This window comes from Symsagittifera roscoffensis, chromosome 2, assembly GCF_963678635.1.
Source record: "Symsagittifera roscoffensis chromosome 2, txSymRosc1.1, whole genome shotgun sequence".
In the NCBI taxonomy this organism is placed as follows: Eukaryota; Metazoa; Xenacoelomorpha; order Acoela; family Convolutidae; genus Symsagittifera; species Symsagittifera roscoffensis.
In genome coordinates this window covers 33,143,099-33,168,712 of record NC_087063.1, presented here as the reverse complement: position 1 = coordinate 33,168,712, position 25,614 = coordinate 33,143,099, and the positions used below count along the sequence as shown (strand labels likewise).

Genomic DNA, 25,614 nt, shown 5'->3' with positions numbered 1-25,614 from the left:
TGCAGTTTTTAATAATTTTCTGTTCACTCCACAAAACCTACCTCAACTTTGCAAAAACCTTGACCACCTCCTCAGGTACAATATTTCAACAACTATCTAAATGTTAAGACTAACCTTTAACAAGAAAGACATTTTTCTTCTTTTAGTAATATTTTTCACATTCCTGATTTCCCTAATTTTGAAAAAATCAAATGTACAAAAAGGCAATAATAACCTTTGCACTAGCAACAATACTCCTAATCATTTTCATAGAACAATATTATAACCAACATAAATTTTCATCATAGGTAAAAAATATAAAGAATCTTTCAAAATTGCTAATCAACAACCCACACAACAGTCCCCATAGACTACAAGATCCCAAGAATCTCCAACAACACCAACATCCAGTCAGACAAACCACCCTCAATCATCAACACGTATTTCATTTCAAAAAATCTATATACATTTGAAGAAACACTTTCACTATTATCAGAACCTTTAGAACCTGTAGTTCGCCACGCATCCCTATGCGAACCACAATACGAACCAACATAAAATATATAACTTTCCCTTCAACAAGAGCTCAATAGAACAATACACCCAAGTCAAAACCAAAATACATCCACAATAAACAGACAAATCATACATCCAAGACGAAATAGAACTTACAACTCCCAGATTTCATTTTAACATACCCTCATCAAAAACTCAAAATCCTGTAGATTTTTCCAGCAGTACAATCCAAAGTACCCCCCACCAATACAATCTAGCTCACAACAAAAAACTCCAAACATACCACCGGACTACCTAGGATTAACCCCCAAATCCGAACAAAATCATGAAAATCCATTTAACCCCCCATCTTCAACACAACATCTCCCACATTGGATGACACAAGCTTTCACTCAAGGAGAACCAAATTTGGTAAATGAACTACAGATATCTCATCAGAAACATCTTTATCACTACCAGAAACCCTCTCACTTCCTTCAACCCCTTCAATAAGTCGGATCTCAACAACATCATCTCCTCCAAGTTTTTCCTACAAACTTGAACGATAGATGTAAGGAACTTTTAACCAATAATACATCCCTACGATTAGATTGGAATACATTCGTAGCACATCCTCCACTATTCAGTCAACACCTCGACAGTAACAGACTATATAACTGGGCACTCAACATTTTACAATATAGACACGACATTCATAAAGACAGACAGGAACACAATATACAAATCCTTACACAAGACAATTTAACACCTAAATTTGAAATAACAGTAAAGTGAAACAATCTAGTACATCACCCTCTCCCCTTAGCTCTACCAAATATAACAGCTCAATCATTACCTCCCCCATTCATCACAACAGAAATTATCCATAAATACGATTGATATACAAAGAAGACTCTTGGATACATTACATTCTATAATCCCTATTCAGAATTATCCTACACATGTTTTTTTTAAAAAGTTTCTCTGTTAAACCCTACCCCTTTTTACTTTTTCAGAAACAAAAAATGAAAAAACCCTTGCCCTCGATCAGGACCCCAAGATTTATTAGTCCCACACTATGATTGTGAAGAAAATGAGCAAAAAACACTACATAAATACGCCATAAATAAAAAAACTCAATGTGAATCTGAACCACAAGAAATAGAAATAACAATTATAGTAGCGACACTTTATTTAAAAGCTAGAGCTACAACATTAAATGGATACACGTTTACAGCAACATTCTCAGAGAAAACAGTTCATTGTTCTCAAGTCTCAAATGGAAACAAAAATAGACTTGATCACGAATCTTTCTATCAAAGTAAAATTAAAAGGTTTTTTATCTTAGCACCTGAAGATTGTAAAAACAAACTTAATCGATTAAAATAAACCACAAATGAAGGCACAAATCAAAAATTAGTAAATTTTCAAGTTTTTCCAGACTCTGCACATCAAGCAGAACTTGAAAGATACCAAGGTAATATAAAACTAGATGACAAAAACCCATTCCAAGGCGCACATGGACAATTAACTTATGATGTCTATGATAAAAATTGGATACCACACATTGGAATTAACAACCCTTCTAATGCAGAGCTCACTCAAAAAACGAAGGATATCAAGAAATTATGTTTTTTTACTAGAAAATATACAATGAGAAAAGATACAATTAACACGAGATTTAAAAGATGACACTATAATTTATCAAGGAATCCGATTACCTTGTAAAAATGGCCAAGGATATTGCGATCCAACAACAAGAACACGAGCAGCAATTGTTTGGTTCCCCGAAGACATGTACCACATTTCAAGTTGCGAAAATACACGCAAGAATGGTTAAATTTTATCAAAAAAGTTTTTTTATTGAATCCATTCTTTATGGTAAAGTAAACCCTGAAAAAATCAGACAAAACAATCAACGTTTCAAAAATATCAATATTATACAAAACAAACTAACACGTTTTCAAATCTAACCAGAAACAGAACTCGCCTGCAAGTATAACACTCCACTTTATAAAACCTAATTCTCAGAAATCCTTGTGGAATACGAAAAAAGTTTCGACATGAACACGGGAAATCTAATAATTATACCAGAACTAACACATCAAATTTCCAAAAACTATGAAAATTCTTAAATCCCAGTATCATTTCTAAAAAATGCAGGAAGAACTGGTGGAAAACTTAGACCGCAAGACAAAAGCAATACATGCTTACAAGAACTATCACTTATGAACAATACTTATTTTGATGCAATTCATTATGAAATCCACTTAGATATGAAAATAGATTACACAATAAGTAGAAATTTTCAAGCAAAGTCACTATCAGAACTAGATACGGTTCATCATTTATGTGAACTTGAACGATTACAAATCCTACAATCATATGCACTTGCAGTATTAAAAATAACTTATGCAGCATATTTGTTGTCAGGAATTAGATCCAATTTTAATATATTACACTTAATATAAGGAAATATATTATGGTATTACACATGTACGAAAAAAGTATCACCATTATATGTATTTGAAGATAAAAGATGTTACAAAAGAATCCCATATTCTACAGATATAAAGTACATTTTGTTGATACGCTTTTTATTTGACCATATTTTTGGGATACAGCCATTCCATGTGGATCTGAAAATGGCCACAATGTTATACAATTAAATCCCGATGAAGATAAATACTATCTTCTCACATCATACCCAACACTTATGCCACCATTAGAGAAATTTTTACCAATAATTAACAAAGCTATTGCTAGAAACCCAAATATACATCTATAATCAATAATTATATACTCCAGATCAGATAAACAACATCACATCCGCACACAACAATTTCTAGAACTCTTCACAAAAATGGACACCATACAAAGACAATCCATTGACCAAAATTTACGAAAACTTGCAGAAACCGCAGGATTTTCAGACATCTACACACAAGACTACAGTGAATTATTTAAAGAAATAAAAGATTACAATTATTATTACGAAGATTACGAAACAAGGTACCATGTAAAATACCGTCCACAAGATATTTCCTCTATCATTATTTTTAGTTTTGTAACTTTAAAAAATGAATTACTGGCCTTTCTAGGATGGCCCTACTCCAAATTAGAAAGATTGACTATATTATTTGCAATGTTCTGTTTTTTTGAATTTCTTTTTTCATTATTGAAAGGAGTTTACAATACATGCGCAATACACATACAAGTAAGCAAACAAGCAAGTGTAGCACGCATACTTTTCGCAGGTTTTTTCGGAATATTTTAAACCACAATTAACAAAATACTTTTAGACGCTCAAATAAGTGAATACAATAAAAAAAACTATCAGCTGCACCCAATACATTTGATTATTCACAAGACACCTACTGCACCACAATTACATACATTACAAAATACCATCCATTATCTTTAGTATCACGAAATTACCGAAACATATATCTAACAGAGCACATCTCAACAAATCATAGATACCCACAAAAGCCAGTTACCCACATTTTACAACAACAACCAACTGTAGACGAGACGTATGAACAGATTATAGAACAACCACATACCACTAACTTCCGTTCTCAGAACAACCTTCTTTTTGGCCCACGATGAGCCGCCAGTTTGGATCCCTCAACCGTTCCCTTTCATACCCATCTAACCTCCAACGTCACTCCGAAGTCTTACCACTAAGTGGTCCCTACCTTGAACCGTTATATACTAACAATTCACCAAGCATGGATTCAAACATTTATTAAATGAACTCAGTTTTTCACACCATTTCACAATTTAATAACTCTGATATCGAAACCCCCGATGAATTTGCAGACACCGAACCTAGCCCATCCACCTTTTCTCAACCCATCCATTCCCAAATCACTGATGCAACCCCACTGATGCTACACTGATGCAACCCCAATCTACTACCCAGTGACCAGCGACCCACCTGACCACTCTAGCTCCGTCGATACTGAACTTGAAAACGAAATAGATAACTTTATAACCCTTCAACAACAACTACAACACACTAACACACTAACCATTCATCAGCTCTCACAGACCATGACATCCTCAGAATCCTCCAACTCCCCATCCACTACTGGAGAAACCCGAACCCACCGAGTATTTAAACGAAAATTCCCGAGTACTCCATTCACTGTTAACCCTCGACCAGCTCAGACCTTACTGGGTCATCCACTTCATACAAACACAAAAAAATTTCTCCAAGTAGGCTTGCCATTTTTTCCAAAATTTACTTAGTACCACTCAAATCCTAACAACGACCAACCAAATTATGTTAACGAAAACGCAATATTTCCCACTATTTCATGGACCTCATACTACCACTTCAACTAAATAATAATTCAGATGACAATGAATTATGTCAAACTAGGCTATATCATTTCACTACAGCATTACACAAAAAACAGTACATATTATCGGATTAAACCAAACACTAAAAAGATTCACTGCACAAAAAGCGAATTGATTTTCAATTAACCATTGTGATCACGTCATTGCACGACCCAATGAAGATATCTTTTCAAATGACGATACTAACGCTTACCCCCAACTAACTTAGAAATTTTTCATCAAAACTTCATATGTATTTACTATCAACTGCATGAATAAAAAATATGACCACATTATATCCGCAGCACTTCGAGACACAAAAGCTTACGACTCTTATTTCAGTAAAATTAACCACTTCTCATTAACCTTTAATTTCCTAACACCCAAAGAATTTGACTTACACTGCTCACATCAAATTATGTTACGCAAAAAAAAACAAACTCACACATACACTGACTATAAATTCATACAACATCATTACACAACTAATACACCATCACTAAACCCTTACCATCGATTTCAATTTATTAACTCCAAATACAATTCACCATTTTTCTTAAACTTCACATATTGTATCAAAGACACTAACATGCAAGGAATCCTTAGAAACTACGATCCTATCAGACAAATGTATACATTCTGCCCAATAACCCGAACTTTTATTGTTGATGAATCCAGTCCACTAATTTTCCCTCACAAATATATACAGTCCGTGTATATATACATGTACGTTAAAATCCCACCCCTAGAATACATACATAGCATCAAATAAAATCATCAGATTCATAATCTGATCGGAATCACACCGCATGAATTCTCACCAAGTAGTGAAGAGCACAAGATCATCAAAGCACTTGAATTGCTTTGGCCACTACTACAAACTAAATATATCACCCGCTTACTTGTTAAACTTCTAACAACATCAAATGTCATTCACGATATTTTTCCAAATGGATTTTTTGCTGATGATTAGGTAAGTATATTTAATTATTCTACACTATAAAACTCAAACACAACTATTCATTCTTTATAAATGTTTCACTTCCTTTTAGATCTCATCACACCATCATCTAAACCAAACAAAAACAAATAAAAAATTGAAAACTTCTTTCTTAAAAATTCAAAACTCGTATTGACAAATCGCAGTAAAATTTCTCACAAATAGCAGTAAGTAAATATTTGATCCCCAATGTAATAAATTTCGTTTTACCAAGCAGTAAAATCAACAATTGAAAACTTCCCCAAAAGCAGTAAAGTTATATTTCAACGCAGTAAATTCACAAAAATCGCAGATAAATACTTTCAAGCACTAACCTTTTTACATGACGCTTCTTTTATAAAATTTTACTCATTCACTCGCCCATAATTTCTTTCCACAATCGCACACCTCGCCCACGAAGAATTGTTTAAAAAATGAGTTTTAAATTTTAAATTTCACTGATAACAACTCTAAAAAGTTTTCACAAATTTCAAACTTTCCTTTAACCCGGTTGAAAGGAATTGTATAGTAAACTACAAACACCAACGCAGCTTACTAACGTCACAAAATTACAAACTAATAGCATGACTGAGAAAGAAAAGCCCGCGGTACCCAAACCACACTAAAACCAGATTAAAACTGGATACATTATTCTTTTGAAGACCACTTTCAAGTCTTACCACAATCGAATAAAACACAAAAAAATCGAAAGACAAAACCAAACCAAACTAAACTAGATTTTTGAGAAAATGACACAACCAAAACAAAATGAGAAAAAAAAGAGGTAATAAAAACGAAACAAAAGGTTGAACACAAAAAGAGACTCTGCACAATGAAACCTCAAAGTTATACACCACTCCTGGCCTCACCAACCAGAGGGACGTCCTGAGCATGCTCTATAGCCGGCCTAACTCACCGCGCTACATCACGCTTTGTGACCCACACTCTATTTTTGCCAATAGTTGCGCTAGGGTGGGTGACTCTTTAAAAATAACCTAACCATTATTAAAACGCTTTTACGTTAACTATTAAGAAAAAATCAAAACTGAAACTAAAATTAACAAAGCAATTCATATATGTAAAAGATAAATGCAGTATGTATAGATTTCGTAAAGCCCAAAAGACGAGCAGCAAAGGAGACGACAACCCAATCACATTCCAACTTCGGAATGGCAAATCTATTTGATTTGCTGCCTAAAGTCACTACCTCAAAGGATTTAAAGTATGGACCCAACGTCGCAGCAAAGGAAAACCATTGAACCAGATCAATGGCCATATCGATGTTGAATACACGTACAGATCCTAGTCACTTGGCACTTCACCCGGAAAAGTCAGACTTCGCCATGCATGCAGTCTCGCTCCAAACTTAACGAAATCGATACATCATTTCATCGATCAGAAGTCTTGACACAATCACACAAGACTACCACGATCAACGAGACCCATCTACAAATACAAACATGACAATCTTCACCCGTCAAACATCAACAGCCACACTTCTTCTTCCCCCGAGAAACCAATGCTCGCAACTTCTAAAAGAACCTACATCACCCGTCCTTCACTACATTTTAAACCAATAAAAAACTAAAAACTCTCTAAGCCCCGGATGGGTGGAACCAGTTCTAAACTAGAATTTATAGTCGGTTATAATTATAATTCTCTAATTCTATAAAATATTCTCAACTAACCAATCATATTCCATAACTAACACAACACTTATTTGTAAGTGCTGAAACTACTTGTAGTTTCAGCACCAGAGCAATTTGAATTAAACTAAATAACAGGTGTTCTCCTTCTGGAAACTAACTCGCATAAACCAGTATACACTAGATCTATTGAGACTAGGAGATATGAGATTAAGATTAAGATCGGTGATAGACTAAGAAGTTGCACTAATCTATCCGGCCGAAAATAAGATAGCGTGACGAGCAGACGGTGTACCTTATCTGAAATTACTCTATGAGTACAGTCAATCGTACATAACTCAAATCCCTGCTATGGTTAGCCTGCTTTGAAATTGTTCGCTCTCTGCTGTACGACTTTTCTGTGAGATAAATGAGAGGGCGTCATTTGAAATCCTTTCGGAAAACATGGTACTGGCTCCTTTAAAATTTCTGACCCTCAGTAGCGGTTGCCCCCATCCCCCTGGGATTCGACCCCCTGCCGAACCAAAGGGTCGCCCATTTGTACTATTTTGAGATATCCATTTTTGGCTGCCTGGCCCTAAAATTTTTATTAAAAAGTTCCTTCGACGCCAAAATGTACAGATTTTGAGAGTGAGCGCGCAACGAAAAAAACGCAAATTTTTGGTCAAAACTTTTCAAAAGGTACCTGAAAACACTTGTTTTTGGCCTGTTTCTTTTTCAAAAAATTCTTGCGTTAAAAATAGAGGGCTCATTTTCCTTTCCCCCTCCCCCACCTCACTCAAACATGATTTTTATGGTCTAACGAGTTGTTTTACAAGGTTAATTATGAAGACCAAATATGTTTGTCATGGCCTAATCAGTCTGCATGGCAATTTTCATGATAATCGGACAAAGTGAACAGTAACTTCAAATATAAAAATTTGCAGGTGGGTGGAAAAGGAAAAAGAGCCCATGAAATTCTTGATTTTGTAGTGATATGTGAAAGGTCTGAAAATCAATTTTGTCGACCTAAACAAATCATCAAAATTTTCGATTTTTTTTTGAAAATCAGCCCCACCCCCTTAAGAAAATTTTGAATCCGCCGCTGCTGTCCCTGCCTTTTTGTTGCTGGTGATTATGATGAAAATGCTACGAGCAGGAGCAAAAAGTAGTTTTCCAGGGGAAATAACTACTTCGGGAACAATGAAATTTATTAATAAAAAGATGTGCCACTTCACTGGCTTTTAATATAATTTTAGTATCATTCAGAGATCCATTGTCGGTTTCAATTTCTCTAGTAATATTGATTACTACATTGTAGGCTGCTTTTTAAATCTTGCAATTTTAACAAATCAAATATTTTAATTTATAAAAAGTTACTAGTAACAATCACAATCACTTCAAATTTGCTTAAAAAACTTTTCTTCAGAAACATTTTAGAAACGAAAAAATCTTCTCGTATTCTTCAAAACTCAAATTCTTTCCAAAAACTCAAAATTTAAGCTCAGTTTGAAAAAGCTATTGGTGACCTGCAAACAAGGGCGACATGGAGCGTGCTGTGAGTAATGGTAGTGGCGGCGACGGTCATCAGGGGCGAAGTTCGGTCGCCCTGTCTGACAATGAACAGCACAACGACACCAGCAGTGTGGCGTCATCTTCCTGTTCAAATGCAACTGAGACTTCTTCTCGGAGGGGGAGAGGGGCTACAGCGGAGGGGATAAGAAAAGGAGGCAGAGGCAGTTCTTCCTCCACTGCTTCCACCAGGTAACATTTCACACCTGTTATTCGTCCACTCGGACAGTGTTCAGTTTTAATCATGGTCATTTGCATATTTAAATACTTTTTTTTGTAAAAGCAGCTCTTGCGTTTCATTTGGATTAAATCAGTTTTAGCTGACTTTAACTTAATAGAAACAGCTAAGGTTTTTAAGGATTCTTATCGATGAGTTTTGGTTATTCATGCATTTTTCATTGTTTCTCAAATTCTGACCCCATTTTTAAGAAACGAAGGCTTAAGTCCAGGTTACAATTAACTCATGAGCCCATGTTTTGGATCACATTGTTTCCACGTGAATTGTGCGCCGTTTTTTTCTGGAGTTATCAAGTTTTGCTATATCCAGTGAAAATGAAATAATATTAATTACTATAATTATGAAACTTAGACTGCAAAAAAAAACAATTCTACTGACACGTATAACTGTTTCTGTAGGTACGGTTCCACCTGTTCGTTCAACTCTACCAAGTGCATCAACATAGTTTTACTGGGCAAAGCAGGGGTGGGGAAGAGTTCATTTGGGAACTTCATCTTCAGCACCCACACCTTCCCCACCACCCCCACTCACCACTGCCAGCTGAATGAGGCTAGTTTGATCCCATTACCATTGCCATTATCAAGGGTATTGCAATCGGCGACTGGACTTTTCCATTTATAAATTTTAATTACAGAATTCATACGTGAGAGTTTACACTTGTTTCATCTTGTTTTATAGGCTTTTTTCAACTTCCCCCACTATTTCCATTTTCATAGTTGTTGTTTTTTCTCTAATGTTATGGTTAAATGCGTGATGCAACGCTATAATGTTTGAAGAACAAATCTGTTCACAATAGTCAACTTGATCACCATGCATAATTTCGACTCTTTTCCAGTCCCACTCCCTGATTTCTTTTGCAATTCAATTGTTGTTCCGACTTTCGATACAAAAGTAACGGAATATTTGTGCTCGGGGTGGGTTTTTTTTCTTCAGACAAATATCGACTTTTTAACTAACCATTTTTGACGAGATTTTTTTATATCATTCGAAAGGTATTGTTGTCCTGAGCTCAAATTTGAAAAGATACTTCACCTGTGATCATTTTTCGTAAAGTTATGGGGGTTTAATGATTGGCATTTTGACCAATTTGGGACAATTAACGCGCGATATATTTCGCGCTATTAACGCGTAAGTGGAGAGTTAATCCGTCTTAGAAATCGTTCCAAATTGGTTGAAAGAAGCTTATTTACCATAATTGATTTGTTACAAGGAACGAAATCTATCCTTTTGTACTTTATATGGCGTGTGGGGGGATGATTTTCAAAAAAAACTTCAAATTTTAGAGAAAAAAAATTTTTTCATTTTTTTTACATTTAACTTTTTAATGTTTTTACTGCTCCATAAACCTTAAAAGGCAGTCGGAACATTCAGGGCTTTGCCCTGGTACAAGCAGTCTTGTTCATATTTAATAATATTTTTCATGTTATGAACTGCATGAAAACGTGTCAGTGTGAACAGATGAACTTGTTTTTACAACTTTTTTGCGAGCAATTTTTGAATAGTTTTGTTTTAGAATTCTACGAGGGGGTGGGTAACTGGAGACAACGTTTCAATGAATTGTGACTGAGTTGAAAAAGCTTTTCTAAGTTGAAAATCAATTGTTTGAGGAGGGTAAAAAAGGACCGATTTGTGTAAGACTTAACCTCAAACTCTTTCTGTGCATTAAACGCAAATTTACAACCCATGTATAAGGCGGCAAGAGTCATGAGGTTAGATTCCGGTTGAGTTCTGTTTGTTATTTCTCGGAAAATCTCCGCTTTTTTGGAATATAATCTGTGTGCTTGTTTTTTGTCGATTTAGTTTCTGTATAATCATAATTTTGGAGAAAGCAACTTCATGGAGAAAGCAACTGACTTCCAAAACTTCTTTCAGATCTTTTTGTCATTTTCTTGGTGAGCCAAAAAAAAGTTCGAATTGATTAGAAGATTGCATAAGAGAATTTTCGAATTTGTTTATTGTTTTCAACTTTTCGGCCTCAATCAATTATGCCTGGCTTCCGTAATAAGTTCTTGTTTGCAGTGGCTCAATTTAATGATCTTTATCTTTGTTTTGCTGGTTCTTTAAGTCTGTTTTTGTTCAAAAACGTGGGGTTGAACAAAAATGCAATTTATACAATTTTCATCTATGGAAAAAAGCTAATCATACACTTTTTATACAATTCCTATAGTACAAAAAATTGCACGAATCTTTTAATGATTAGCAGTTTCTTTAATTTGTTTTCTTTTCAACAACTGTGGGCTCTGTTTACACTCACACAAGTGACAAAGACTCTGGTGACTCAGAACTAGAGTCACCAAAAGCGTAGCGTCTTGCATGTACAATGCACTGGAAACAGTTTGATACTAGATGTCATTTAAATACAATTTAATGAAAGTAGCAAATTCGTAACGCTCAGCAAAAATTGCTTAAATTGCTGTTTTAGTTCCGACTTTTGATACGAAAGTAACGGAATATTTGTGCTCGGGTAGGGGTTTTTTTTTCTTCAGACAAACTTCGAATTTTTAACTAGCCATTTTTGACGGAATTTTTTCTATATCATTCGAAAGGTATTGTTGTCCTGAGCTCAAATTTGAATATTTGAAAAGATATTTCACCTGTGATCTTTTTTGTAAAGTTACAGGGGTTTAAAGATTGCCATTTCGGCCAATTTGGGACAATTAACGCGCGATATATTTCGCGCTATTAACGCGTAAGCGGAGATTAAATCCGTCTTAGAAATCGTTCCAAATTGGTTGAAAGACGCTTATTTGCGATAAGTGAATTATTGCAAAGAGCGAAACTTACAAAGAACGAAATTTATCCTTTTGTTCTTAATATGGCGTGTGGGGGGGTGATTTTTTAGAAGTATTTCAAATTTCAGAAAATTTTTTTTTCATTTTGTTTTATTTCATTTAATTTTTTAATGTTATTACTGTTTCATAGACCCTAAAAGGCAGTCGGAACATTCAAGGCTTCACTCTGATACGAGCAGTTTTGTTCGAATTTAAAACTTTAATTGATTTTGCATTGCTCAAAGCACACAAAATTATGCAATACAAAAATACGCTTTTGGTGCATTTTGAAAACATTTATTTTGAGAAACGGAAAAACAATCCAATTTTTGTTTACCTATGACTACAATATGCCGACAAAATATAAACTTGGCATCCTAAAAAATCATTTTCGAATTGATTGTTGGAGCAAAATTCTGTTTGCGATCAATAAAAACTATCGTGCGATTCTAAAACTCTTTTGTAAACTTTGGAGACGCAATCAAAAAAATGCTAGACACACCATGATAAGCATTTGTATGATAAGCTCTTTTTGCTTATCAAGTTTTTTTTATGATGATACACCAAAATTTGTTGAAAAAAAGGTTTTAAAGTTTTCTACACTAATTCAGCAATAATGTATGAAAATTGTCTGATTAGCAATTTAATAGAATCTCATGAAATTGTATAATTAGCATTTTCGGTCTATGCGTGTCAGCCCAGATCAAAATAATCTTTTTTGCTCACTGGGTTTAATTTGACTAGATCAAAAATTGTATAAGGTTTATGACGACTGATTTCGAATTTATTTTTTTGCTGAATTTTTTTTCTGTTTATAAATTTCTGACGATTTTTCAATAAATTTCCTTTTTTTTCTAAAAAGTCTTTTTTGGTGTAGATGAATCTTTGTTGTCGGTTTTTTGAAGCATCGTTCCTGACTATTTGTAAAACCGGTACTGATTTTTTGTTGTTTATTTTGCTTTTTATTTCTGTCTATTTTTGCTTAATTGCAGAAAAGTTTGCTGGCTTGAAAATTGTTTAATACGTTTTTGTTGACCAATAGATTTTTTGATCCACTTGTTTTATAATTTTTTTTGATATATTAAGTCTTCTACGCTTGTGATAATTACACTTACGATAAGCAAGCGTTATCAAACTGAAATATTGACTTTTATGTATTTAACAATTAGTTTAACAGAATCACTTGAATCATTTGATAGCTTGCTTTTTTATTTTTTAATGAAGGTAAATTTAAGGAAAATTTGGGTCCAGTAGTGTGGTGGCAAGGAGCGGGCTTTGTCGCAAAGGATCAAGCGCTCGGATCCAAGACCATATCAGTTTTTCCAATTCGAAAAACGTAGTTCAGACTCGTATAAATATGTTTTCGCGATGAATTGTTTTTTGGTTTTTATTTTCGGGAAAAAGTCCGAAGATTTGGTTAGGCTTAAAATTACTTTTTCGTGGTTTGACTTTAAATTTTATTTAGTTAAGTTCATTTTTTTTGGTAAAAATGGAATGCAGGCCAACTTCCGGATCCAAGGTAAAAATCGCAAAAAACGTCATCGACTTCTAATTATGAGAATGGAATTTAATTATCAGTTTTCCCAGCGGAACAAAACCTTTACCCAAGGATCCAGTTTTCTCGTTTCGGGTTAGTTTTATCAAAAAAGGGCTAATTATAAATTCGCAGAATTTACAACCATCTTTTTTTTCTTCAAAATTGAAAATTGAGACTTTATCAAAACACAAGTCATTTTTTTTTGTTTTTTTTTTTGCGTTCATTTCTCTTTTCCAAATGTCGGTTGGTTATGTTCATTATAGTAGCAAGTGTTAATTTTCTAGGAAATTTGAAACTTTTAAAAAAAAATTTTTTTTTTCGGCTCATCTGGTGTCTGCTTAAAAATGGTTGGCTTTGTTTTCGCTTCGTCAGTTTTCATCCGTTGCTAATTGAAAACTCAAAAATTTCGCTTGGCATGTTTGCAAAGATTCAAATTTTATCCAGACAAACGAAAGTTTTAATAGACCTATTTTTTTCAGTATTGTTCGTTTTTTTTGTTTTTCTTTTGTGATGTATTGCATGTGATGCAAAGCGCCGCTTGACATGTGTAAAAATTTGTTATTTTTTCGTTTTTTTATAAACTTACTTGTGCTGAATATCTTTTAATATGCACCGATAGGCGAGGAGAACTGAAGTATAAACAAAAGACCACTGAATAAGCAACTGCTGCAATTAATTACTAGTAGCGGTTATCGCTTCAATTTCATCAGGTTACAATACTTTTGAAAAAAAAGTTTGCAGACAAGTTTTCAATTATAACTTTTCTTCCTCGTCGGGTTCTGAAAAAATGTATGTTTTACCAAAGATTGCCATACAATGTGTCTCTTACCGTAGTCTGGTCACTTTTGAATCACAATTTACGCAAGCTCCCTTTAACAACCTCATGTATATTGGTAGATTTGTTATTATGTGAAAAGTTCTCATAGGCTTGGTAAACTATTCATTATTTACTGTGGATATCGTTAGTAGCTACCATAGGGGATAGAGGAAAAGAAAAGAGATGCATGTAATTGCTGTTTTCAATTCAAAACGATTGTTAACATTTAGCCATACTTTTCTGAAGTACCCAGAAGCGGTGCATTTTGAAAACATTTATTTTGAGAAACGGAAAAGCAATCCAATTTTTGTTTACCTATGACTACATTATGCCGACAAAATATAAACTTGGCATCCTAAAAAATCATTTTCGAATTGATTGTTGGAGCAAAAATTCTGTTTGCGATCAATAAAAACTATCGTGCGATTCTAAAACTCTTTTGTAAACTTTGGAGACGCAATCAAAAAAAAATGCTGGACACACCATGATAAGCATTTGTATGATAAGCTCTTTTTGCTTATCAAGTTTTTTATGATGATTCACCAAAGTTTGTTGTAAAAAAAGTTTTAAATTTTTTTACACAAATTCAGCAATATTGTATGAAAATTGTCTGATTGGCAATTTAATAGAATCTCATGAAATTGTATAATTAGCATTTTTGGTCTATGCGTGTTAGCCCAGATCAAAATAATCTTTTTTGCTCACTGGGTTTAATTTGACTAGATCAAAAATTGTATAAGGTTTATTACGACTGATTTCGAATATATTTTTTTGTTGAATTTTTTTTCTGTTTATAAATTTCTGACGATATTTTCAAATAATTTCCTTTTTTTTCTAAAAAGTCTTTTTCGGTGTAGATGAATCTTTGTTGTCGGTTTATTGAAGTATCGGTCCTGAATATTTGTAAAAACGGTACTGATTTTTTGTAGTTTATTTTGCTTTTTATTTCTGTCTGTTTTTGCTTAATTGCAGAAAAGTTTGCTGGCTTGAAAACTGTTTAATACGTTTTTGTTGACCAATAGATTTTTCGATCCACTTGTTTTAAAATTTTTTTTGATATATTAGATCTTCTACGCTTGTCATAATTACACTTACGATAAGCAAGCGTTATCAAACTGAAATATTGACTTTTATGTATTTAACAATTAGTTTAACAGAATCACTTGAATCATTTGATAGCTTGCTTTTTTATTTTTTAATGAAGGTAAATTTAATGAAAATTTGGGTCCAGTAGTGTGGTGGAAAGGAGCGGGCTTTGTCGCAAAAGATCAAGCGCTCGGATCCAAGACCATATCAGTTTTTCTAGTTCGAAAAACGTAGTTCAGACTCGTATAAATGTTTTCGCGATGAATTTTTTTTTGGTTTTTATTTTCGGGAAAAAGTCCGAAGATTTGGTTAGGCTTAAAATTACTTTTTCGCGGTCTGACTTTAAATTTTTTTAGTCAAGTTCATTTTGTTTGGTAAAAATGCAGGCAGACTTCCGGATCCAATGTAAAAATCGCAAAAAACGTCATCGACTTCTAATTATGAGAATGAAATTTAATTATCAGTTTTCCCAGAGGAACAAAAACTTTACCCAAGGATCCAGTTTTCTCGTTTTGGGTTAGTTTCATCAAAAAAATGCTAATTATAAATTGCTCTAGAAAATCGCAGAAGTTTACAGCCATCTTTTTTTTCTTCAAAATTGAAAATTGAGATTTTATCAAAACACAAGTCAATTTTTTTGTTTATTTTTGCGTTCATTTCTTTTTTCCAAATGTCGATTGGTTATGTTCATTATAGTAGCAAGTGTTATTTTTAAGCGGACTTGAAACTTTTTCACAAAATTCTTTTTTTTTGGCTCATTTGGTGTCTGCTCAAAAATGGTTGGCTTTGTTTTCGCTTCGTCAGTTTTCATCCGTTGCTAATTGAAAACTCAAACATTTTGCTTTGCATGTTTTCATAGATTCAAATTTTATCCAGACAAACGAAAGTTTTAATAGACCTAGTTTTTTTTCAGTATTGTTCGTTTTTTTTTGTTTTTCTTTTGTGATGTATTGCATGTGATGCAATGCTCCGCTTGATATCTGTGTAAAAATTTGTTATTTATTTCGTTTTTTAAACTTACCCGTGCTGAATATCTGTGCTGAATATCTTTTAATATGCACCGATAGGCGAGGAGAACTGAAGTATAAAAAAAAGACCACTGAATAAGCAACAGCTGCAATTATTACTAGTAGCGGTTATCGCTTCAATTTCATCAGGTTACAATACTTTTGAAAAAAAAGTTTGCAGACAAGTTTTCAATTATAACTTTTCTTCCTCGTCGAGTTCTGAAAAAATGTATGTTTTACCATAGATTGCCATACAATGTGTCTCTTACCGTAGTCTGGTCACTTTTGTATCACAATTTACGCAAGCTCCCTTTAACAACCTGATGTATATTGGTAGATTTGTTATTATGTGAAAAGTTCTCATAGGCTTGGTAAACTATTCATTATTTACTGTGGATATCGTTAGTAGCTACCATAGGGGATAGAGGAAAAGAAAGGAGATGCATGTAATTGCTTTTTTCAATTCAAAACGATTGTTAACATTTTGTCATACATTTCTGAAGTACCCAGAAGCGGTGCATTTTGAAAACATTTATTTTGAGAAACGGAAAACACTCCAATTTTTGTTTACCTATGACTACATTATGCCGACAAAAATAGAAACTTGGCATCCTAAAAAAAAACATTTTTGAATTGATTGTTGAAGCAAAAATTCTGTTTGCGATCAATAAAAACTTTCGTGCGATTCTAAAACTCTTTTGTAAACTTTGGAGACGCAATCAAAAAAATGCTAGACACACCATGATAAGCATTTGTATGATAAGCTCTTTTTGCTTATCAAGTTTTTTTTATGATGATACACCAAAATTTGTTGAAAAAAAGGTTTTAAAGTTTTCTACACTAATTCAGCAATAATGTATGAAAATTGTCTGATTAGCAATTTAATAGAATCTCATGAAATTGTTCAATTAGCATTTTCGGTCTATGCGTGTCAGCCCAGATCAAAATAATCTTTTTTTCTCACCGGGTTTAATTTGAGTAGATCAAAAATTGTATAAAGTTTATGACGACTGATTTCGAATTTATTTTTTTGTTGAATTTTTTTTCTGTTTATAAATTTCTGACGATAGTTTCAATTATATTCCTTTTTTTTCTAAAAAGTCTTTTTTGGTGTAGATGAATCTCTGTTGTCGGTTTATTGAAGCATCGGTCCTGACTATTTGTAAAACCGGTACTGATTTTTTGTTGTTTATTTTGCTTTTTATTTCTGTCTATTTTTGCTTAATTGCAGAAAAGTTTGCTGGCTTGAAAATTGTTTAATACGTTTTTGTTGACCAATAGATTTTTTGATCAACTTGTTTTATAATTTTTTTTGATATATTAAGTCTTCTACGCTTGTGATAATTACACTTACGATAAGCAAGCGTTATCAAACTGAAATATTGACTTTTATGTATTTAACAATTAGTTTAACAGAATCACTTGAATCATTTGATAGCTTGCTTTTTTATTTTTTAATGAAGGTAAATTTAATAAAAATTTGGGTCCAGTAGTGTGGTGGAAAGGAGCGGGCTTTGTCGCAAAGGATCAAGCGCTCGGATCCAAGACCATATCAGTTTTTCTAATTCGAAAAACGTAGTTCAGACTCGTATAAATGTTTTCGCGATGAATTGTTTTTTGGTTTTTATTTTCGGGAAAAAGTCCGAAGATTTGCTTAGGCTTAAAATTACTTTTTCGCGGTTTGACTTTAAATTTCTTTTAGTTAAGTTCATTTTCTTTGGTAAAAATGCAGGCCAACTTCCGGATCCAAGGTAAAAATCGCAAAAAACGTCATCGTTTTCTAATTATGAGAATGGAATTTAATTATCAGTTTTCCCAGCGGAACAAAAGCTTTAATCAAGGATCCAGCTTTCTCGTTTTGGGTTAGTTTTATCAAAAAATGGCTAATTATAAATTGCTCTAGAAATTCGCAGAAGTTTACAACCATCTTTTTTTTCTTCAAAATTGAAAATTGAGATTTTATCAAAACACAAGTCATTTTTTTTTGTTTTTTTTTGCGTTCATTTCTCTTTTCCAAATGTCGGTTGGTTATGTTCAGTATAGTTGCAATTGTTAATTTTTTAGGGGATTTGAAACTTTTTTATAAAATCTTTTTTTTCGGCTCATCTGGTGTCTGCTCAAAAATTGTTGGCTTTGTTTTCGCTTCGTCAGTTTTCATCCGTTGCTAATTGAAAACTCAAACATTTTGCTTGGCATGTTTGCATAGATTCAAATTTTATCGAGACAAACGAAAGTTTTAGTAGACCTAGTTTTTTCAGTATTGTTCGTTTTTTTTGTTTTTCTTTTGTGATGTATTACATGTGATGCAAAGCTCCGCTTGATATTTGTGTTAAAATTTGTTATTTATTTCGTTTTTTAAACTTACCCGTGCTGAATATCTGTGCTGAATATCTTTTAATATGCACCGATAGGCGAAGAGAACTGAAGTATAAATAAAAGACCACTGAATAAGCAACAGCTGCAATTAATTACTAGTAGCGGTTATCGCTTCAATTTCATCAGGTACAATACTTTTGAAAAAAAAGTTTGCAGACAAGTTTTCAATTAAAACTTTTCTTCCTCGTCGAGTTCTGAAAAAATGTATGTTTTACCATAGATTGCCATACAATGTGTCTCTTACCGTAGTCTGGTCATTTTTGCATCACAATTTACGCAAGCTCCCTTTAACAACCTCATGAATATTGGTAGATTTGTCATTATATGAAAAGTTCTCATAGGCTTGGTAAACTGTTCATTATTTACTGTGGATATCGTTAGTAGCTACCATAGGGGATAGAGGAAAAGAAAGGAGATGCATGTAATTGCTGTTTTCAATTCAAAACGATTGTTAACATTTAGTCATACTTTTCTGAAGTACCCAGAAGCGGTGCATTTTGAAAACATTTTTTTTGAGAAACGGAAAATTAATCCAAATTTTGTTTACCTATGAATACATTATGCCGACAAAAATATAAACTTGGCATCCTAAAAAAAACTTTTTCGAATTGATTGTTGGAGCAAAAATTCTGTTTGCGATCAATAAAAAATTTCGTGCGATTCTAAAACTCTTTTGTAATCTTTGGAGACGCAATCAAAAAAAATGCTAGACACACCATGATAAGCATTTGTATGATAAGCTCTTTTTGCTTATCAAGTTTTTTTATGATGATACACCAAAATTTGTTGAAAAAAAAGGTTTTAAAATTTTCTACACTAATTCAGCAATAATGTATGAAAATTGTCGGATTAGCAATTTAATAGAATCTCATGAAATTGTATAATTAGCATTTTCGGTCTATGCGTGTCAGCCCAGATCAAAATAATCTTTTTTTCTCACCGGGTTTAATTTGAGTAGATCAAAAATTGTATAAGGTTTATGACGACTGATTTCGAATTTATTTTTTTGTTGAATTTTTTTTCTGTTTATAAATTTCTGACGATATTTTCAAACAATTTCCTTTTTTTTCTAAAAAGTCTTTTTTGGTGTAGATGAATTTTTGTTGCCGGTTTATTGAAGCATCGGTCATGACTATTTGTAAAACCGGTACTGATTTTTTGTTGTTTATTTTGCTTTATATTTCTGTCTATTTTTGCTTAATTGCAGAAAAGTTTGCTGGCTTGAAAACTGTTTAATACGTTTTTGTTGACCAATAGATTTTTTGATCCACTTGTTTTATGATTTTGTTTTGATATATTAGATCTTCTACGCTTGTGATAATTACACTTACGATAAGAAAGCGTTATCAAAGTGAAATATTGACTTTTATGTATTTAACAATTAGTTTAACAGAATCACTTGAATCATTTGATAGCTTGCTTTTTTATTTTTTAATGAAGGTAAATTTAATAAAAATTTGGGTCCAGTAGTGTGGTGGAAAGGAGCGGGCTTTGTCGCAAAGGATCAAGCGCTCGGATCCAAGACCATATCAGTTTTTCTAATTCGAAAAACGTAGTTCAGACTCGTATAAATGTTTTCGCGATGAATTGTTTTTTGGTTTTTATTTTCGGGAAAAAGTCCGAAGATTTGCTTAGGCTTAAAATTACTTTTTCGCGGTCTGACTTTAAATTTTTTTAAGTTAAGTTCATTTTCTTTGGTAAAAATGCAGGCAAACTTTCGGATCCAATGTAAAAATCGCAAAAAACGTCATCGACTTCTAATTATGAGAATGGAATTTAATTATCAGTTTTCCCAGAGGAACAAAAACTTTACCCAAGGATCCAGTTTTCTCGTTTTGGGTTAGTTTTATCAAAAAAGTGCTAATTATAAATTGCTCTAGAAATTCGCAGAAGTTTACAGCCATCTTTTTTTTCTTCAAAATTGAAAATTGAGATTTTATCAAAACACAAGTCATTTTTTTTGTTTATTTTTGCGTTCATTTCTCTTTTCCAAATGTCGGTTGGTTATGTTGATTATAGTAGCAAGTGTTATTTTTAAGGGGACTTGAAACTTTTTCACAAAATTCTTTTTTTTTTCGGCTCATTTGGTGTCTGCTCAAAAATGGTTGGCTTTGTTTTCGCTTCGTCAGTTTTCATCCGTCGCTAATTGAAAACTCAAACATTTTGCTTGGCATGTTTGCATAGATTCAAATTTTATCGAGACATACGAAAGTTTTAATAGACCTAGTTTTTTTCATATTGTTCGTTTTTTTTTGTGTGATGCAAAGCTTGACATGTGTAAAAATTTGTTATTTTTTCGTTTTTTTATAAACTTACTTGTGCTGAATATCGTTTAATATGCACCGATAGGCGAAGCGAACTGAAGCATAAACAAAAGACCACTGAATAAGCAACAGCTGCAATTAATTACTAGTAGCGGTTATCGCTTCAATTTCAGCAGGTTACAATACTTTTGAAATAAAAGTTTGCAGACAGGTTTTCAGTTATAACTTTTTCTCCTCGTCGAGTTCTGAAAAAATGTATGTTTCACCATAGATTGCCATACAATGTGTCTCTTACCGTAGTCTGGTCACTTTTGTATCACAATTTACGCAAGCTCCCTTTAACAACCTCATGTATATTGGTAGATTTGTTAATATGTGAAAATTTCGCATAGGCTTGGTAAACTATTCATTATTTACTGTGGATATATCGTTAGTAGCTACCATAGGGGATAGAAGAATAGAAAGGAGATGCATGTAATTGCTGTTTTCAATTCAAAACGATTCTTAACATTTAGTCATACTTTTCTGAAGTACCCAGAAGCTTTGCGCGAAGCTTAAGTAAAGCTCCTTTTGAAAATTTATACAATAAATCTATCATGTTGTATAGAAGAAAAAAAAACGTTTTCCGTGAATTACTGCACCCAAAATTTGCAGAAAATATGAGCGAATACCAGCTGTTTGAGTGTTTTTTTTACAGTCTCCAAGATCTCAATAATCAACAATCACAAGTTTGAAAAATTTGAAATTCTCAAATTCAAAAAATTCTTTGCAGTTCAGAAAAAAAAGGCTCGAACGAGAGTTTTTCAGATGAGGCGCTCAGCTCTCATTCAATCATTGCTTATGCTTCAGGAATTTGACTCTTTGTCGAGTTTTAGCTTCAGAGTGGTGAAGTGACAGTTCGAGTGCTGGATACCCCCGGGCTCCTGGGCATAGGCACCGACTCCGTCTCCGTCCTCAAATCAGTGGGTTCCGAAGTGATGCGACACCTCGGGTTCATACACGCATTTGTACTCGTGTTGAGATGCGACACTTCCATGTCGAGGGAGGACATTGACTGTTTCAATGTGTACAAGTCCTTCTTCGGAGAGGTGTTCAAACGACATTGCATTGTCGCATTCTCAAGATCAGACAACCTCAAGGTTAAGCCTGATTGGTTTCAACTTACATCTGCTGTCCAATGGAATACTTTTCCAGAATTTTGCTTTGGTTTCTAATTGTACACATCTTTTAAATTGACAAAAAATTTTGAAAAATACAAAGGGACTGTTCTGGTTGTGATGGTTTTTAATGGCTTCGATTATCGTGTTTTCAGCGTGATTTGGCCAAATATGGACTGAGTTCGGAAGACTACTTCCGACTGGCTCCCCAGAGACTTCGCAACTTACTCGAAGAGGTGTGATTATTTTTTTAAATATATTCCTAATGTTTTTTGTTTCACACAATCCCCCTGCTGCCCTGCCCCCTTCTTAATCTTACAATCATCAATAGTGAGTATTGCACAGAGTGAAAGAGTAAAAAGTTAAAGTCTTCCTTAAGTTCGGAGGCTGAGATAGGACCTTAAATTGATTTAAAAGATAGTTTAACACAGCTGGCTGGGTTGATTTGTGAAAATTGGGTGGAGCAAAACTGCAGATTTGCAAGAGTCAACTTTGCTAAAGAATGTTGCAGCAGTAATCGAATTTTTATATCTAGTTTCTCTGTTCGCGTTGTCCGATGGTTACCAAAATTGGCATGCGGACTACTAAGGCCATGAAAAACATATTTGTTCTTCATGCTTACCTTTGTAAAACCATCTAATTGATTATTATGTTATTTAGGTGGGGATGTGGGAAGAAAAAGAAATTAATTCTCATAGCGTTAAGAGCCAAAATGAAATATTTCTTAACGCAAGAGTGGCGTTAAGAGCCAAAATGAAATATTTCAAGCAAAACGTTATTTTTGTCTCTGCTTCAGGTGGGTAGTCGCTACTTATTCTTCGGGAGTGAGGGGGACTTGAGTGGGGAGTATGGACGGGAGAGGGAGAGTCTGCTGGAGTTCGTGGAACAGATGAGCAGACAGCCCTACAAACGCGAGTTCCTTTATCAGCAGAAGCAACTGTTTCTCAATGAAATGAAGTAGATGCAAATGCTTTTTGATTCCTTTGAAGATGATATTCGGTTACCTTGAATTGATTTTTGAAAGCTTTGTGATTGCTCTGAAAATTTAATTGTATAACCTAATAGAAGTATCGAGTTCTTGGAAAGATCGATTCGTCAAAAAGCTACTTTGAACACAGTAATAAAGTTGAATTGAGAAAAACGTTCACTTAGGCGCAAGGAGACCGAGTGGCGTGACGGAGTTAAGAAGAAGGCGGCGGACAAACGGGCGGAGGAGAACAAGCGGGAGCTGCAATTGCGGGACGAGATGATGCGTCGGGTGGCACACGCCGCGTTGCGGGAGAGAGAGATCAGCACTAAAGTGTACAGAGATGTGGAAAGCGAACAGGCTCGGATTCACGACACAGACGCTTGCTCACTCATGTAGAATCGTATTTAAGTCAGAATCGTATATGACTCATTTTGACTGTAAACGCCATCATATGTAATCTTCTCCTTAAGGGCCGTACTATACTCAAAGTCAATTCTTCAGTTAAAAACGTTTTTAGGTTGCAGCGCCGACGGCGGACAAAATATTAATATTCCGACCACAATTGCACAATTATCATAGGAAACACATTGAAGAAACCTTTCTTTTAGAATACAATTTCGAGTGGTATGTCCTTTTTGGGTTCTGGTTTGAGGCGATGCTGTGGTCGGCGGAAGGGTTGGAGGGGCGAGAGTGTGATTTTGAGGTTCGATCACTGATCCCTTATAGCCTAATTAATGTTGATAGATATTTTTTACGTTCGCAGAAAACGTTGACTGACTCATTGATTGATTGGTAAAAGGTTTTCACCATAAGCAACCACACACCAATCAAGATGCCAAAATAGTTGGAGCAATGTATGAAAAGCTACGCCAGCTTAACCATTTTTTAATACGGTTTTTCCACGAGGAAAGAGACTAACCTACGAGCCGTTCAGTTTTTAACGAGAATTGATTTTGAGCCCCTGGTTGCAAACAGCATGCAATTTTTTGCTTATTTTTTGGGCTGAGTAATGTTGCCCAGCCTCAAGTATCGAGCACGAATCATGGTGGGCCTCGAAGATCACACTTTTCGATTGAGAGTTGAAGACGTAGCCACTTCATCGCAAAAATAAGTCGGGTTGATGTTTTCAATTCGCAACCGAATACCCTAATATTATTATTGTCACTTTTAGCTAGCTTTGAGTTTTAGTAGGCTAAGAATTGATCCAATACAAAACTCAAAAAAGTACAGGGCGTTTTGGGGAAAATTTGCAAGACAGTTTTTCCCCTTCTTTTTATTTTAATTTTTTAAAATATTATTTGAGGGAGCGTTCGCGGTCTTTATCAACGCTTTTTTCACCATCACAAGAATATGATTCGTCCATTTCGCAGTTTGATAGACGTTGTTCGACAAAACAACGTTTATTTCAGATGGCTGTTCCAAAGTAACACTGGATTGTATTGCGCAATGATTACTCAAAGCCAGATACTTTGAAAAAACATTTTTTTAAAAATCTTATGAAGTGACTTTCAATTGGTTAATGTTAAAATCTTATGTCAATCATATTGCAACCAAGATTCCAATGAAGAATGCTACATTTGAAATTTTTTAAATTTCTATAGAAAAAATTAATTCTGCATGATTTTTCTATACTTCCTACCAGAATATGGTGGGAAACTAAAAGAACCTTAAATGAGTTTTTTTGCGCAATACCGGGTGGCACAAATATACGGTGAAGTTCAACAGTGCCGAAATACAACAGTGCCAAAATAGGCGGAAAAAATTCAGATTAATCTAACCGCGTTTTCTAAAGAGCGCAAATTACACTGACGCTAATTCACAAGACAAGACTGCTCGTATCATCGGCAAAGCCCTGAATGTTCCGACAGTCCCTTAATTCATATCGAATAGTTTTTGGGAAAATAAATTATTGAAAACCTAAAAATTTTCGACAATATCAAAGTGTGACAAATTGAGTCGTACCGCTAGCCTCAATTCAATTTGGAGCGATTTTGTTGTGCGGGGTAATTAGGCACGTGTGAAAAAATTACTTAACGCTCTCAGCATAATGAATAATTTCTTCAAAGTGCGCATAATTTAGTCCAGAACTTGGCCAATTTGGCAATTTTTAAACCCTAAAAATATTACAAAAATAATTGGAGATAAAATATCCTTATAAATTTGGACTCAAGTAGTTGATATCTTCAATGGAGTATAAACAATTTTTTCGAAAAAATGTTACTTTGATCAGCAAAAATTGACAAAAAAACCACACCGAGCATAAATATTCCGTTTTTTTTCGAACTTCGGTACTAAAATCACTTTGACGCTAAAATGTCTGCAACTTTGACGTTAAAATCAGTTACAATCTTAAGTGACACTTTATTATTTTGAGCGAGAATATTTGCAAGT

General features: G+C 33.9%; 2 protein-coding genes across 3 annotated transcripts in view; one reads left to right on the top strand and one right to left on the bottom strand.

The window, feature by feature from the left end:
• LOC134840258 (TLC domain-containing protein 4-B-like) overlaps window positions 1-25,614 on the bottom strand; it is a 520,491-nt gene that overhangs the window by 405,617 nt on the left and 89,260 nt on the right. The gene's annotated exons all lie outside the window — the stretch shown is intronic.
• On the top strand, window positions 8,687-23,754 carry LOC134840128 (uncharacterized). Its single transcript, XM_063855819.1, has 6 exons — window positions 8,687-9,192; window positions 9,637-9,787; window positions 21,972-22,235; window positions 22,409-22,489; window positions 23,050-23,210; window positions 23,406-23,754. Exons 1-6 carry the CDS (start codon window positions 8,975-8,977, stop codon window positions 23,617-23,619), a joined length of 1,089 nt encoding a protein of 362 aa, XP_063711889.1. The 5' UTR covers window positions 8,687-8,974; the 3' UTR covers window positions 23,620-23,754.